At 45.4% G+C, this 17,557-nt stretch overlaps 1 protein-coding gene across 7 annotated transcripts in view; it reads left to right on the top strand.

Moving 5' to 3' along the window:
* The window catches only part of CEP350 (centrosomal protein 350), a 65,604-nt gene extending 54,196 nt beyond the window's left edge, over positions 1 to 11,408 (top strand). For all 7 annotated transcript variants that reach the window (XM_026853388.1, XM_026853390.1, XM_026853386.1 and 4 more), the window contains 2 exons: positions 225 to 347; positions 7,353 to 11,408. In XM_026853388.1, coding sequence (XP_026709189.1) covers positions 225 to 347; positions 7,353 to 7,517 — 288 coding nt within the window. In that variant the 3' untranslated portion in view covers positions 7,518 to 11,408. The remainder of the gene's footprint in view (positions 1 to 224; positions 348 to 7,352) is intronic.
* Positions 11,409 to 17,557: the final 6,149 nt, after the last annotated feature.

Genomic DNA, 17,557 nt, shown 5'->3' with positions numbered 1-17,557 from the left:
ATATGGATGAAACCATGTAGGATCCCTTCTTGAATTTGAAAATTGCTATGCCTGTGTACTGCTGCCTCAAGGACTTTCACTGTAACTTTCATGTATACACTGCATGTCTCTTAGCTAAACAGAAAGCTGTTAATGCATTCTATAATGTGACATTTTAGGTACTTGGTGCATACATTTCATTTCTTAGGTCAAATGTGATAAATCTCACTCTTGCTGTTCTGTAGAGCTTCATTGCAGCTGAAGTACTGAAGTTGTTCAGCCTGAGGAAGGAGCCTAATCACAAGACAGATTGGCAGAAGATGATGAAATTTGGGCGGAAGAAACGAGACCGAGTGGATCATATACTGGTCAGTGGATGAAAATAACAATCCTGTCAGATACAGCCCACCAGACTGAAATGTGACATATGATTGTATTTTTCAGTATTCAGTCGTGCTGTTTTAAAGAATACAGAGTGCGTATGAGGTCTTGATAGAAGGTGTTAAATTTTAGAGAGCAGCCTATTGACAAAAAAGGAAGTCTGGTGCCAGTGAAGTAAGGTGACGAGTGAATTCTCTGTTCATGCCTACTGATTTGACTGGAGTATAGATTTGTCCGCTCCCAAAAGTTTAAAGCATGAATTTACAGAAGGAAGCACTGAATATTTCACTGAAAGGAGGGTAAACCTTTTCTTTCAGAAGGAAATACAATTTTCTTCTTACTTTAATTTAAAATGTTTTTACTTTGAAGTAATATTGTTTATCTGGAGACAGTGATACTGAGAACTTAATAGACCAGATTGCTAACCAGTTTCAACTGAAGGGTTGCTGAATGAGATTTCAATTGAAAGGTTGTTGGATTAGAACAGCAAAGACTTCAAAGAGACAGTTTGGGACATGACAGTCCCTAGTACAAGGTAACCAGTCTGACAGATGGTACCCACAGCTAAGCATTTCCTCAAAGTGAAGCAACGAGCAGGACTCCTGCCCCTGTAGTCCTTGTCATGAACTAGTGAATGGAGCTGCCACTGGGGCAGAGGCAGGTCAGTGTTAAACTGCATGAGATAAAGTATGTATGGCTGTGTACTAGTTTTTGAAAGTTACTTGTTGGCTTGTACTGCAGGATGATTAACATCTTTATTGGCTATAATGATAGTGAAGGTTCTGCTTGGGAATATGAGTCGTCATTAACACTGTGCTTCACTTAATTATACCTGAAATTGATTCCATACACGTGCACATATAAGTAACTTTGAGTCATGGGTCGTGTGGTCTTTTAATTGCCCATCAGTGGAAGGTGTCCAACACAGGCTTTTTCCCAGGGGTTTAATTGTATGTAAATAGAATATCTATGTATAGAACCTGCATATCCTAGTATGCTTGATTCTGGGATATGAAAGCTGTTAAAGCATGCACAAAAAAGTCTTATGTTTAGATCCCTGAGAGAACTAATAGTACAACAGTTATGACTGTGTACCAGTTTCCTAATTTCTTTGAACCATACCTGGAAAGAAAGGTTCTTGACTGGAAAATTCTAGTTGAAGGTACTTAAAGTGCTTTAGGTGGACTAAGTTTGACATTCAGACAATCTAGTCTACAATTTACATGCAAACCCAGACATCAAAGATTAATGGAGCTCTGACAAGTTTGGCTTAATAAATAATGTGTTTAATTTTATTTTGTTCTCACAAGAATACAGTAATAAAATTTTAGCTGAAGAGTGGGAATAACTCTGTGAAGGTTGCAGCATGCCACGCTTTAAGAATAAGGCAGTCTCTGTGGCATTTCTAACAAATTTATACTAAATGTGAGATACTACCAGAGAAACTTCTAACTGAAAACCTAAGGAAATAGCGTTCAATTTCTCTTGTCTTGTTTTATTAAAATCTCTCTAAAGCATGAAGTATCTGGATAGCTTTCTCTGTCTCCTCGTCAGCGTCCAACATACACGTAGGCTGAGGCGCTGCATTTTGGTACATCAAAACCTCTTTAAATTACAGCAAGAACCCTTGGGCTTAAAGTCATGAGTTCTGTCATAACACAAATCCAAAATCATAATTGGATATACAGGTTTGTGCAAGATCTGCCTATCTGCTAATAGTTCACAGTGTAGCCCTAAACTGAAACTGAGAGGTCAGTTTTGGAGTTTTCCACATGTTGTTTGAGGTATATTCAAGTAGTACAACACAGCAATTTCCTGAAAGAGAAATCAAGACTTTTTTGGTAGGTTTAGGTGCTTTTTTTTAGAAGCTTCTTTAGAAATCAGATTCTAAAATGTTTTGTTCAAGTTTTTGTGAAGGTTTAGCCAATGTACACCTCCTGCAGTGTGCAGGGGATGTCTTTTTAAAGCAGAGGTAAACTTTCTTAGGCTTCTGTTATTTTCATTTAAACTTTGAGCACAGGTCCTTCCCAGTTACTTCATTTCCCCTTCAAGTAAAACTGACATTAAAATGAAGACATCCTTTGATAGTTTCCTGTGGAGACAACTGTATATTTTTAGTGACTTTGAGACGATTGAACACATCTGAGTGTCTGATACTCTCTGACCCAGGAGCTAGGCATGACTAAGGGTAAGAAGGTTTTTGATACAGAGGAAGGGAATTCTGTTATGTTGCCTTCTCCAGCATAGTAGCAATGACTGTCCAATAGTGATGTTGTCCGCTTGGATGGTCTGGTAGCTCTAAAGCTGGAAGCCATGGCTGTTTGCTGAATTTCTTTTTATTTCTTCTGAAGGCACAGAAGCAAGTCCCAGGCTATTCTGCCCAGCGTACTGTTTCCCTGAGTATCCCTGGATGAGTCCTTCTGGCTTTATCATACCAAATCCAATTCCCAGTGGTTCTTGTGTCCACCAAAGCTTCAGCCTTGTGGGGAAGGGGCACAGGAGAAGCAGCAGCATGTGCTGCACTGGTGCTCTCTGTGTTGCTGGGCCCTGTGTGTGACTGCAGCCAGCCATCACACCTGCTGAGAATTAAGGGGAGAACAGGAAGAGCTAGTCTTTAACCTCCTTGCTCTACCTTGCTCTTTTCTACTTCCCTCAGTCACTGCATCTTTAGTTGCATTTGCACTTTGGTCTGCACTTTCCCAACACTTGACACCAATATAGTTAGCCATGGTTTTCTGCCAGTGACAAAAAAACATCTTCCTCTTCTCCTTTGTTGCAACACTTAACTTTGATCAGGCATCTCTGTCAGAGAGCGTTTGTATCGGGATGTCTTGAGAGATCTCTCTGATCTGCTGCATAGCTGTTCCTGTTATTAACATTTACAGTAGATCATGGCTTTCGGTGAACAAGTATGGGGAGGTCCACATTTATGAAAAGCTACTTTGTTTAAAATTAAGTTAAAGGAATGTTTACGTGTTTGCTTTCCTCTCATGTCCCTTTGTGTTGCCACCTTCGTCATGTGTGTGCTGTTTGTGCTTTGTGGAGAATCTCAAACATACACAGGCTGAGGCGCTGCATTTTGGTACATCAAAACCTCTTTAAATTACGGCAAGAACCCTCCTATGTCCTTATTTAAGTTCAGGTGCTAACAATAGACTGTTTCCACTGCTTTTTTTCCACTTGGGTCTTCAGCCAAAATGCCCTGTGCTGATATATTTGCATGGGGCTAGAACAAACTCTGCCATTGCTTTGCCTGCCACCCCGCCTTCCCTTTTATCTGGAGCTTGAGAAAGCAAAGTTCACATAATACTGCCAGACCTTATGTGTTTAGCTTTCACACCTGAAAAGCCTGCCAACAGAGTGCTGAAAAGTACTTGATCTTCTGACCTATTGGCTGAACACCTAGAATGTTTCTCCCTTTGCAGGAACTCTGCAACAAAGCAGAGCTGTTCCTATCAAGCTGGCTTGATCAGAAAGCCCACTTCTGTGGCACCTGAGACCTAAACCCAAGGGGAGTGCAACAGTAAGAAGAGAAGCAAAGCCTGCTTGTATGCTCAGTCGTGCATCTTAAGATTTCCAGGCAGTCTGGGAGAGAAGAGCTGTGAGAATGCACCTGCCTGCCTTCCACCTACTGGCATTCTTCCAAGGCAGAGTTTTATTTCTGAATTTTTGTACTTTTAGTCTCCACATGATCTAGTTGCTCTTTAAATGTGGTTTATTTTGCATATATTCTTGCTTTTGAATGGGACCCTATAGAAATAGAATCCTACTCATTTACTTTCTAAAGTTTCCTTCAGGTTATATTCTTTTAAGTGTTGTTTTGTGGGTACTGTGGCATTTATTAGACAGCAGGATCATGCTACCTCATCTCCTGATTTTTCATTTGTGTGCCCTCTTCTTTCTTTGAGTGTTTAAAAAAAAACCCCAAAGCACGCAAAAACCATACTACACAGCCTTCTGCATTGTGTCACTACTTATCTTTTCCTCTAGCATGGAACTAAGTTTCATTAAAACTGGTTGGGTTTTTTTTTCTCCTCACTTTGCCCAAATGTGGTTTCTCTCTGGTATAGAGAGCTTACTTCCTGATATCAAATATGTGAAGTTTTACTTTTTTCATGAGACTGTGCAAGAACTTAAATGCTGCACATGTACTGAAAACAATGCAAAGCCCACTTCCATGAAGGCCATGATAGTCACCAAGTATAAGTCAAATGCAAGCAAACTGTCTCCATTGCTTAGAAGCAGTTTGTAGTAATACAACAAATGGATCAGACTTTTCCCAGACAAAGAAGTGGCAACTGCCTTGGCTCAGATGTCTGCACCTAGGGCTGCAAAGACAGCATGGCAGTTTCCACACATGTTCTGAATACACTATAAACAAGACTTGCCTGCAGCTACAAATTGCACATTCTCTTAGTTTTCCAAAAGTATGTTCAAGGAAGTCTTCCTAATGCCAAAGGAAATTGTGCACTGTGCTTCTGAGAAAGAGGGGGATGATAGAGGCAAGAGAAAATTAATCACTGAACTGTTTTTCTTTATTTATCTTTTCACTGCTATTTAATATGCAGCCTTTCCCTGCCTGGATCAACTTACCTTGTCCTCTCCCATTTACTTGCAATTCTTTATCCCATCTATATCTCTTTCCACCTGGAACACAGTAGAGGAACTGTCCCATCAGGTTGTTGTAGAGGAGACAGCATAAACAGCAGCTTAGTGTGGATCTGGATATTGGGGTTTGTTTAAAGGCCAGCGAGACCAAAGCTTTTCACCTGCTTGATTATTTTACTCGCTTGCTTTCCTCCCTCAGTGTTATATTCACTAGGTCTTGACTTCCCTTCCCAGCAGGGAGGTTGCTGCTGGCCTGGGAGGGTTGGGGCAGCAAGTCCTGTTGCTTGGGTTTGTGCAGCTGCTCCCAGTTACCAATCTTGGAAATCACTGGTCAAGGCCCCTGGGTGTCCCCTGGTGTTTGTCTCCACTCACCTCCTTCATCTCCAGGGTCTTCCTCCATTTCCAGGGTCTTACCTCCAGACAGGATTTTCACCTTCTCCCTTTGGGGCCCTGTTTTCTTTCCCTGACCACTTACACTTTTTGGGAACCCTTCTTTTTGGCACCACTTCTTCCTTTTGTGACCCCTGTTTCTTGCTTTTCCTCATCTAAATAGTCTGTGATGCAGACACAGAATACATCATCAGCCTCCACATTGTTACTTCTATCTTATGCCTCTTTGTTGATGGGAGGACTTAGGACATGCAATGATTGTTTACTCCAGGGTTTTGGTATCTACAACCAGCACATACCTGTTGCAGGCAGCAAACTTCTGCTTGGGAGTTCAGAAGTCTGTTGCAGACATTGATCCCCACAAAAACTTACACCCAATTGTCTGCTATTTGTTAGCATTCAATTTAAATTCTTTTTCACCTACAACACTGGTTCAAAGTTTGATTGCCAATATTGTTGCTTCTTCCATATTAGTAAGAAGCATGATGAAACCATTAACACCTCGTTTTTCACAGCCCTATGGGAGACGGGGTTATGCTGAAGTGGAGCGCTCCCTGTGGTAGCACAGAGATTTGTAATCACATAGGGTGACTTCCAAAGCTGTTTGCAGGATGAGATCCCTGCCGCTCTCCCCAGGGTCTCTTAAGTGGGGCAGAAAGGTGCTGTCAGACTGAAGCTCCATGTATAACTGAGGCCTTTTGAAAGCCTGCAAGCCCTGAAGCAGTTCCCATAGCAGCCTGTTCTTTGGCTTCACGCTGTGTTTGGGTTATTGAATCATCATGATGCTACAGTAGCTGTCACCTTCAAAATGGACAAGTTTCTGGGCGGTTTAGCCTCAGGCAAAAGGGAGGAATGGAGCGGGTTGGGGCTATAGCTCTTGTATTCTCTTTAGATAAGGACACCATTACACACAGACACTGGATTAGTGGATTTTTAGTATGCTTTAACATTGTTTTGGCAGTGTCTAGGTGTCTGACGCATTTGTCTATGTGGAGAGCATAAATGTATTTTGAATTCAGAGTGTAGGATTTATGGTCAGAGGAGCTTTCTGCTGAAGCTGAGCAGAGAAGGAGCTTTCAGCAGGTTTTCTTTGTCACTTTAAATAAGTGACATTTGCACCCACTCTTTCTTTTCTTAACAGTTTGAGCTTTGTTAGGGTGTTATCTGTAGTACTGTAATGGCCCCTAAGACAAATTTTTAATAAGTTTAATTGGAGATGTCCAGTTTGAACTCACAGTAAGTCTTGATTTGCTGAATGAAATTGTATACTTCTGTCTGTTACTAAAACACGTATTTGCCAGTGAGCAGTAAAACAGGGTTTTGATTGTCAACAATTTAAGAATAGAAAGAAACAAATACTTATTGAGTTACTGTTTCAGCTGTAGTGGTACAAAATTCCATTTGTAATAGTGCTCTCAAATCCAACAAAGCTTAGAATATTCTGCGCAAATGAGTTGTAATGTTATCATACAACACATGCCAGCATTTTGTCTTCCTGTACAGAAGAACTGGAAAAGTTAGTTGTTTACTGTAGATTTTCTAATTATTTTTCAGAGGAACTGAACTGCAGTAAAGTCTCTTCTTTTTCTGCTTCCCCCCAGTTCAAGGCCTTTGTATGATTTCTTACCAGTTTAAGCTGCATGGAGTCGGCTTCTTACAAATATGCAATTAGGGACATTTTTAATGGAGCTTCTGCTGTTGGCTGAGCTTATCCCATTAGCTGTGTTCTTTCAAGTGAAGGACTTGTAGGAATATGAAATCCTTTAAAATGGATACTACAGTGAAAAGAAGAAAAAGTTCAGAGAGTGAAATAGCCTGATTCAAATAGATCAGTGTTCATTTTGTTATTCCAAGCGTTTCCTGTAATCTCTTACAAAGACAGATACGTTGTTGGCAGATGCGCACTGGTTTGGACTATTTCTGGAACTTTGCAGGGGATATTATCGTAGAGCAACAGAATTGTAATGTTTCTATTGCATTTTCTACCCTCAAAGGTGCAGGAACTTCATGAGGAAGAAGCGCAGTGGGTGAACTATGATGAGGATGAACTATGCGTAAAGATGCAGTTGGCAGATGGGATCTTCGAGGCCTTAATCAGAGACACTGTTGATGTACTGAACCAGATAAATGAGAAACAGCAGAGACTGCTCCTTGTCTGACAGTGCTGAAAATAAACTTACAGCTGCGTAACCACTGAGTCATGGGCCTTGCTGACTCCTGACGTACTCTCCACCCTGCAAGCGCTGCTGCTGGACTTCCATGCCTGGGGTTTAAAGGCAGCTCGGATGTGATTAGAGGAACCTGAATTTGCATCCACTGCCACTAGAGACCTCGCACCAGATTTATTGTTTGGAACAAGCTGATCCCTCACTTGAGGCTGCGTTGCAGTGCTCAAGACTGTTCGTCTGCCAATGCAGTTATGCCATATAACTGTCAGCAGCTGTCTGGGGCCCTGGCCTGGGGTTTTGACATGTTCAGCGTGTGCTCTGAAAGGGTTGGGTTAAGTTGAGACATTGGCTGTTTTGCTGGAATGGCTGTCGGACATCAGTACTTGTCTTTAGAAACGTGAGTAATCTGAAGAAGAAACGGTTTGGTCAGGTTTTAGTCATGAATGGAGACTTTTGCATAATGAACAGTGTTATAATCTTAACACCTCTTCTCCTGCAGCCCTAACAATGTGCATCAGTTTCTTCTGCTCCAGAGCCTACTTAATTCCCTTCTCTGTGAAGCTGGTTTTCATCTTTCTTCTGTGGTGTGGTACCATGTATGGTGCCAGCCGGTCCAGGGAAATTAGATGATGTTGCTTTCTGCATTCAAGTAAAGAATTCTTGATGCTTTTCCTATGTAACTTGCTTCAGTCCCTAGATGGAGCAAGATAAAGGCCGCCTGATGTCAAGCGTGAAAGATGAGCCTGTGGACAACTTTCCTCCTACTGTGTAGCACTACTCTTCCTGGAGCACCAGCTGCTCCCAGATAATGGATACTCAGGATTTTCTCAGGCACGAGACATGCAGGAGTGGAAAACATTTCCTCACAAAAATTGGGCCTTCAGTTCCTCAGCTTCCTCCCTTACTGTCACCTGATAAATTGGAGAAGCTGTTACTTGAACAATTTAGAGAACAGAGTGTATTCACCAAAGAAAGCAGTGTCCAGTGCTTGGCTGTCTGCATGTTTTGTGCTTGTGGGTTTTTTATTTATTTTCAGATAATTTATTAAGTGGGTTATAGGAGAGTGTCCTGTGCAGTTGGCTGCACTGTCTTATGTTTTGAGACAGCTGAACTTGAGACAGCATCTGTTCTGGAAACTTCCAGAGCCCCTTGTTCTTTGCACAAAACCTCTGGCTTCTTGAGGCAGATAAGGGAGGGAAGGTAAGAAGAACCAAACCTCAGTGACCAGGGGTGGGATGCAAAGGCACGACTAGGAATGAAGCTTTATCACCTCTGATTCGGAGGTGATGGAGAGTTGAGGGGCCTAAGCTGAAATATGATGTGAAACTTCCTACTCCATCTGTTTCCTTCCTTTCCCAGAACTTCTAGACCATGGGCAGCTGTTACGTGGTTGATTTGGTGCTGGGTTCAACTGCCGCCACCTTCTGCTGAGTGCTCATTCCTAACCTGTCCCTCCCGTTCTTGTGGTTGTTTTGGAGGAACACAATCTGGGGTCGAACATTGATGCCTTAATAGTGGATGTCCCTGCTTGCTAACCTGGGACGAGACCCAGAGGACAGTCAGATTCTCCAGATACACTGGAGTGCAGAAAGACACTTTGAAGCCCTCCCCTCAGGTGTAGCAGGGAGATCTCTACCATTTTGTTCATATCTGCTTGGTTCTTAGCCTTCCTGCTATGCATATCTCTGCTGCTACTGCTCAATTTTGTTTTCTCTTTGCCACTTCTTTCTTTTTTTCTTTGAAAGCTATCATGGGAATATTTGCATTTTGCACAATGACACACAGCTGGTAATTCTTCAGGGACAGCACTGGGAAATGTTGGATTTGTCAGAGGTCCATTTAGATTCTCAGATGTAGTATTGCCAGCACCTCACTTGTGAGTTAATGGTGAGCCATATTCATGGGAGCTTAATGAGTGGAAGAACCAGGAGGAGGTCATAGTGTATAACAGCACCTCCAATGGGCATATGTGTGTCTGTCTGTCCTGCAGTAATGGCCCTTCTGGCTAGCTGGAAGTCAGATGGTCTTGGTGGAGCATTGTCCAGCTTTTTTTTCCCTGAAGTGATTCACTTGTCCACATAAAATGTCGTGATGCTGAACCAGGAAACTCTTGAATGCTAAAGATAGAAGCAAACTAAAGCTGCTACATTTAACCAGCATGGTGTCACTGGTTGGGTCACCGCCTCAGATTCCCTTTCCTGGGTGTATCTTTTTCAATAGCAAGGATTGTTATTTTTATAGGTAGCAATTACGGAAAGAAGGCAGAAACCTGCAGCGTAGGTTTGTAGCTGGAGTATCACAGAAAGAAAGTTGATTTGCTGTTCAGTAGATACTGTGGTGACATTGAGAAGGTTGCCCTGCATCCCCAAGGCTTCCCAGCTGTTCTGCGGGGCTGGCAGGGCTCTTCTGCTCTGTCCACCGGCAGGGGGAAGGTGGTGCGGTTGGCCTGCCAAGGTACCAGCGACCATTGGAGAGGGTGTGTTGGTGATCATATGCCTCTTGTCTTGCTGGCTTGGATAGCGCTAGTTTAGTACCCTCAATAGAAGTAGTAACTATTTTTACACCTGTTTGGGCAGAAGGAAGCTGTGTCTAAGTAATGGCTTTATTCCTTTGCAAACATCACCGTTTATTTTTGATAGCAATCCTTGCTAGGAGCAACCCTAGAGACTTGAACGGATGTGAATTACCTTCTCAATACCTCAAGCGTGTTGAGTTGAGTGTATATTGAAAACCTCGAGTGTTGAGTACTTGTGGACTGATGATTACCACGATGAAGCAATGGTCTGTCTGCTAACGAGGAGGTATGGGGAAGCCTGGAGTCTCACAGACAGAGGCTGGATTCTCTGTTTCTCCCCCACCCTCCCCATTCTAAGAACAAGATGATATTTCTGGCTCCTTGTTATCTTGGTGCAACCACATGAGAAGATTCAAGGCTGAGACATTTTTCTGAGACCCGTAAGCTGTTTGGAGCAGTGGCTGTCCTCTCTGGGGAGATGCGGTTCCCTCTTTGGAAGGATCTTGGTGCCAGGTGGGAAAGCCCAGGCTTGTGAGGACAAGGAGTGCGAGTACCTCTCTCACAGCAGGATGCTCCCTGAGACAAGCTGTGGAATATTAGTACTTCTGCCTTTCAGAAAAGGCTTGTTGCTCACAAGGTGGAATGAGGGGTTGAAAAATCCTGTCTTGTTCACTTTCCTTTATTGAAAAAGTGGCCTTAGCTTTTTGCAATACTTGAATAAGTGTGTACCTGCAGAAGATCTTCAGTAGCACAGTGATAAGAGACCTTTTAAGTGACTATTCTGCGGGGAACTGCGTGCAGTTCTGACTTTCATATCCCTTTGCTACCTTAAGAATATTAGGAAAATAAAGTACTTTTCAGCAGAGAAACAGTTGAATCTTATAAGGTATTTAGTGCATCTGAAGTGTTTACAAATCAACTAAAGTGGAGAAAAGCAAACTATTGAACTTATTTGTAATTTAAACAAAATTATATACAGATGAAAGAGGAATACTGTAATTAACCTGCATTTACTAGTTTTTTCCTTGACTTTGCAGAGCCTTTTGATATATGTTTGCAAAGCCGCCTTCTGGGAGGCTCTGTCTCCCTGTGTACTGTCTTGTGGAGATGCTGAAAAGAAACCCGTTTACTGTGTATTTGTAAATAACCTGGTAACTTGGGTTTTGGGCCAGTTTCAGCTAATGTTCACATCCAGAGCAGCTTTGCACAGTAGACAGACCCAAGGATGTGGAAGGGTTTTGTTTTTTTGTAATTAAGAACTGTAAAATAACCAGGGTGGTCCCTGTGTACACCAGTGTAAATATATTTGGTAACTGAAATGTACTTTAAGAGAACAAAATCTGTAAATAAACTGATTTATAAATTAATTTTGGTTTCTGGTTCTTTATAACAATGGAGCTTTATAATTACCCAAATGATTGCTAATTCTGAAGGTGTCCTGGAGATTTGTCCGTTGTGCATTCCCCTTTCTGTCCAGTGCTGTGCTTGGGATGCCAATCACAGGCCACAAAATCCCATTAGAGTTGCCTTAATTATAATCGTAATGTTACTAGTTGAAGCTGAGTGTTGATAAAAGCAAAACCAGAAAATAGCATTGCGTAATCATTGCAGGAATGCACTGCATGATCTGCAGGAGAAAAAAGTATTCCTTGTACATGTTTACTTAAAATAGGTTTTAACAATTCATGGTTTAAAACATTTGCAGGGGGGGAGCTATTTTTATGCTAAACAACAGTCTTTAAATTCTTCAGAACCTGTCTTGTTTTGGATCCCTTGATTAGGCTCCAAAATTGTTACAGCTGCTGTTACCAGCACCGATCGCTTCTTTCCCTGAAAACTTTATGTATTGGTGGAATTTTCCTAAATCTTTGCTGTTTTATTTCCAAAATGAAAAAAACCCAACCAACCAACCAAAAAAAACCCAAATACTTTAAGGTGTGAGGGGTCCTGGAGCTCTGTAAGAGGGCTTGCAGTGCCAAACCACAGGCATACAGGCACGTGGCAAATGAGTGGCAGTATGAATTGTCAGATCAAGCATGTTTATCGAGCCTCCTCAGTGCCTACAGCTGCCGTTGCACCTCTGCTGTGTTGTGGTGCCATTTATCAATGCATAGCCCAGCAGAAAAGGCTTTGCTTTCCCTTTACTACAGATGCTGGTCTTTCCAGCTTGGAGGATGCTGTGGCAGTCTGCTCCTCACCACTCTTTGGCTGTCAGAGGCGTGTGCGTCAAACGGGGGGACCTGAGTGAATAACACCATTGCAAAGGTATTACTCTGGGCTGAGCAGTTACTTGCTCTTTGCTTTTCCTTAGCAAAGGGGCTTCATCCTGGGGGAGGACTTGCTGTGCTTGGACTTCCATTACGAAAGCAGCTTTGCTGCAGTCTGGTGGTGCCAGGAGCGGGCCGGAAACACTATCCACGGCCCTCAGACAGAGAAGCACGTCGTGGCCCTCTGAGCTCGGGGGGTTGAACTGGCCAGAGCACAGCGGTGGGTTGTTTGACATCCAAAGGGCTGAGACAAAGTGATGCTGCAACCTCTGTGCTCTCATTACTGAGCAGCAGTTGAGCATCCATGTCACCTCTTTCCTCGCCCCACAGCAATTTTCCTCCACAAGTCCTGTATTTTTAGACAGTGTTCTACTTGCAGCCTTCAGTGTCCATCCCTGGAAGTGTCTTAGAGTGCATTTCACATTGAAGAAATATTGATCTATGCTTCTCTGGCTATAGAACCCTTTTAAACCACTCGAGCGATGGGAACGCTGCCATGGCACTCTGGCAAGTGACACAGCAAAGTGCTGCATTGCTACTGCTGTCCTTGCCCAGGATGCCCAGTAATCAGCCTGATGGAGGCTCCGATTTCCTCATCTGCAAATCTACGTTGCTTCACTTAGGCGCTGACTTTCTACGGTGGTGTTTGTGCAACTCTTCCCAGAACCCTTGGAGTGCAGTTGCCTCCGACAGCTGTTTCACCCACGGACCTGGTGAAACTCCAGGGTTGGGCAATGGCAGGCAGCTGCCTTCCCAGCAGCACGCTGGAGGGAGTGGGGCTGGTTTGGTGCCTCCCTTTCCGGGTGCCTCCTAAAAGGCCTGGCAGGGTGCTGGAGCACTTGAAATACTGACTCTGCTCCAGACATCGCTGCACAAGGGCTTCTGCAATGTCCAGGCTCTCATTAATGCAGCCCTCACAAGAAAAGGAGCCAGCGGGAAGCTGCCTTCAGCACGCAGGAAGGAGAGGAGGGGGGCTGCCCGGCTGCTGGCACCCAGCCTGGAGCACGGGCCGTTGGCAGGCAGGAATGCAGATGAGACGTAATGGAGTTTGAAAGCATAGGGTGCTCTTTGGGTTGCAGGTCCTGTGGGGGAGGGAAACTGAAGCAAACAAAACCTATAGCCCCAGCCCAGCACCTTTCTGCTTCTTCCACAGTCAGATATGGCAGAAATTTGGGGGAAAGGAGGAGAATAGAGCTGGGGGGGTGCAGCAGCTCCACTCAGAAGGGTGAGGGTTGGGCAGGAGCAGGGCACAGGGGGGAGTTGTTTGGGGTAAGGTGCCTTCTTTTGCCTGCCAAGTGTGCTGTGTGAGGATGGCCTGGAGCAGGTCTGCTCAGTTCCTGCTCTCAGTGTTTCTCTTGGTCTCAGTTTTCCAGCCCATTTCTCTAGCTGTGCCAGACTTGTCCCCTGGGCTGCCTTCCCTCCCCAGTGTTGGTTTCAGGCTTCTCACACACTGACTTGTCTGTCACTGCTCTGTGAAATCTAGCTTGACTCAAAATAGGGTTTTGTCTGTGAGTTTGCTGGAGGTGGAATTAATGCCGGTTCTGGAGGCTGTCCCACAGATTTTATTTTCTTTTATTCTGGCAAAATAAAGGAGGCTGCAGGGGATCCTACTCCTTGTGTTGCTTGGCTTGAGGACCTCATCAAGGAACCTGCTGCAGTGTCCTGCTGCATTGCTCCGCAGAGGTGATGGAGCCAGGTGCTGCGCAGTGAACCCATGATTTGGCACATCAGTCCTTGGTAGGTGAGACCTCGCTTATGCTGTAGGACTGCTGCCACAGCAAGAGAGGAGTGCTCCATTGTCATCCGTGTGGTATTCTCAGTTTCATGCACTGCAATTAAACCAGCTGCCAAGAAATGATGTGGCAAATCTGGGCGGTGTGGCCTCCTCCGATCTGCCCCTGGTAGCTGGGCAGATGAGCTGGAGTGGAAAACATCTGCTCTGTGCATCCTGGGTCATGGTGATGATTTATAACTTTAAGTAGATCTTAAATTTGCAGGTAGAACATTTCCTACCCAGACATACCAAAGATGACACCAGTTCCTCCTGGTCCCCCCAGGTCCCTCCGAAAAGAGCAAGCGCAGCGTCGCTGCTGTCCTTCTGAGCAGGGATGATTCAGCAGAGGGTGAGTAGCAGAAAGGGGCTGTGGTGCTGCTGTAGTCTCTGCAGACACAAACTACGTGAACACATTCATCACATCCTGAGAATGCACCCCAGATTTTCTTTTACGTTTGTTGTTATTACAGGCTGCTTGAGCTTGAAAGGTAGAAATTGACTGTATCCAACTAAGCCTGTCTTGCATAGTCAGCAATTCCCAGCTACCACTGGGGGCTATAAGGGGCTTTCCTGGTCTTCATAGGAGTGAGCTTGGCAGAGCTGATTTAGGGTGTGGGAAGCAGTCAGATTTCACATCCACTCTGTGCGTTATTCTCTTGGCAAAGCTGCAGAAGCTGGTGGGTTCATCGTGCAGGTGCTGCCAAAGGTCTTGTCTGAAACCATGTCTCAGTGGAGGTGTGACTGGTGCCACCAGTGAAAAAGTGCCACCTGGATTGGAGTGTCCCAGCTGACTTCAGCTGGCTGAGAGGTGGCAGGTGGCCCAATTTTCACTCTCTCTCTGAAACTGTTTGGTGATGCTAATTGGGGAAATGAGGCTTTTCTTACATTAAGAGAAGGACCACACTTTAAACAATGCTGTGCTCCAGATCGAGGAGGGCTTCACTGAGTTCTTTAGTCCCATTTTGTGAAGGCTGAAGAGAGAGGAAAGCTGTCAAGCCTTCTCTGCAGCTGGTATTTCTGAGGTGCTCTCAGGGCAGTTGGGTGCAATCTTCTCTGAACAGCCTCTGAAATGCCAGGGCCAAGTGACAGAGTTGCCATGATTGTATCATGAGTCTTGCATTAGTTGCGTGTTTTTCTTGGAGTCAGTTCCTGGAATCACACAATTAGGTAGGAACGTGTACTTTAATTTTCAAGGAAGAAAGTCCATTTCAGGATCTCCCTGTCCCCAAACCTTCACAACTAAAGGGAACTGAGAAGGTCATAGGTCAGCTTACCTGGCCGTTTTGAACTATTGGTGTTTTGCAGCCAGATTCATGCTTTTAAAACTGGACAGTAAAATTCTTTCTCCATTTTCTGAAGCATAGTCCTTTCTAGCACTTCAAGGGCTGAATACATAAAAAACCAACTGCTCTTTCCTTGTCTCCTCTCTAACCCAGCACAGAGGCCATCAGAGTAGCTCCTTGTGTCTGCACAAATGATCCATTTTGGGTGCACAAAACAAGTTCTGCAGGGCTTAAATGATTTTGGCGAGATCTTAGCGGCCTTTGAGGCTCTTGGCCTGTTTGGTGTTGCCCACACCTCATTGACTTCAAGGAGATTCCTGCTGGCTGTTAGTCTGGGAAAGGAGATTTGAAAGCTGATGAGTTTAATGAAGTAAAGCTACCACTCAGCTGCTGCACAGGAATTTGTGCAGCACCGGAACCTCTGCGGTGGTCCTTAGCCTGTGGCCTTGCCACTTAAGAGTGAAGCACATCTCTTCCCAAAGTTAAAGATGCTGAGGTCGGCACTGAAGGCTTTGCTGTGCAGCACAGCTGAAAACTAAATAGGTTCCTACATGTGCCAGGAGAGCCTAAAGCTGGGCTTCAGGGCTGGCTGAGGATTCAGCAGCCGAGCATCCAGGGTCATCCAGCACCCATCCCCTGTGCTTCACTGCCCTCAGGCTCTGCTAGCAGCGACTGGGTGCAAAGCAAGAGAGAACAAAAAGGCAGGCAGCACTGGGAGGGCATTTCTTCTACTGCTTCTTGAGTTTTTGGAATTCATTATTCTCAAAGCCATCATAAAATCAGCTGTTTCAAAATCTCTGCTTCATCTTTGGTTTTCCACACCCATGCCCTGTCTCGGGGCATTCTGCAATGAAAACCTGGCTCTTCCCAGTTTGAGGTGGAAGAAAAGACTCATCTCTTGCATTGCAGCAGCAATGAAAGGGGGAAAGAAAAGGCTTTTTGGGCAAGTCTGTGCCTGGAAAGCCCCATGGACTGTGGCTGAAGGAGGCTGTTCCTTGGAGAGCAGGGATGTGACAGTCTGGCAGCAGGTTCATGGGTAGCACCCCCAGCCCCTGCTGTTGGCTGTTCCCCAGGAAGCAGGAGCATCCCCACCCCGGGGCTTTGGGTGGGTGAGCAATGGAGTGGCTCACCTCAAAAGGACCCAGAGCCCCCTGGGGTGCACTTGCCCATCTGCCTTCAGGTTAGATGCTGCTTTTGCATCTAAAAAAGGATTCAAGGTATTTGGGCTCCCTAGGAGGGAGGGATGAGCTGGATGGGGAGGATGCTGGCAATTACCCTGGTGGGAACACCTCTCCTTCACTGTGATAACCTCATCAAGGTGATGAGCCCTTAATAGAAGGATTTTAACCCAGGGTAAAATAACGGTGATGACATCCCTAAGCAGAGGGATTTTTGTCTTTTAATTGCCAGATGGATAGAGATGAGTCGTGGCAAGGTCTCTGGCAGTAGCCAGGGACCACCTTTCTGAGCAGGTCTGCATAGCCTGTGCTGTTCCTTGCTCCCTCCTCCTTGGACAGAAAGGTGTGATAATCCCTTAGGCATTTAATTACAGCTGGCAGGCTGGAGCAAACAGTCTTCTGCCCTGTTTACATCAGCCCGACCTGCCAATGATGCATGGTAGCAATCCCACAAGGGTCGTGTCTGACAGGCTCTGTCCCCCACAGCCAAGCCCTCTTGGGGAGCCCCACAGCTCCCCCAGAGCCGTGCCCTGGGTGCAGGCCCCTGCCCTCCCCTGCCACGGCAAGGCTTGGCTCTGGCAGGCTTGTTTTTCTAGCATGTCAAGTCTGTCTAAAGTACCTAGGTGGGGCCGGGCAGGACTAATGGCCTTCCTGGGGACAGAGCCAGCAACCAGCCTTCCACAGCGATGGGCACCCCCAGTGCCCGGGGCCCCCTGGCCTGGGGGGGTGTGGAGGGAGCAGAGGGCTGGGCTGCAGGGCTGTGTCCAGCCCGGCTCTGTCCCGGGGCCCTGGGCAACGGGCACCTTCTGCTCAGCAGCCAGTGACGTGGGTGTGTGCGTGAGCCGTGGCACGGCCGGGGTGGCTGTGGCCAGACGTGGGGCCGCCGCTGGGATGGAGGCCTGCTTTGTTTCGGATGGACCAGCTGGATTTGGGGGGCCTCGTTGTCTATCCTTGTTGCCACATCCCTGGCAGGGTTGGGGCGAGGGCAGCAGCCAGGTTGCTGGGGGGGGGGGG

This window comes from Athene cunicularia (genome assembly GCF_003259725.1).
Source record: "Athene cunicularia isolate RWA chromosome 8 unlocalized genomic scaffold, athCun1 chr8_part1, whole genome shotgun sequence".
In the NCBI taxonomy this organism is placed as follows: Eukaryota; Metazoa; Chordata; class Aves; order Strigiformes; family Strigidae; genus Athene; species Athene cunicularia.
The sequence above is the reverse complement of the archived record's forward strand: the minus strand, read 5'-3'. Positions and strand labels throughout refer to the sequence as shown.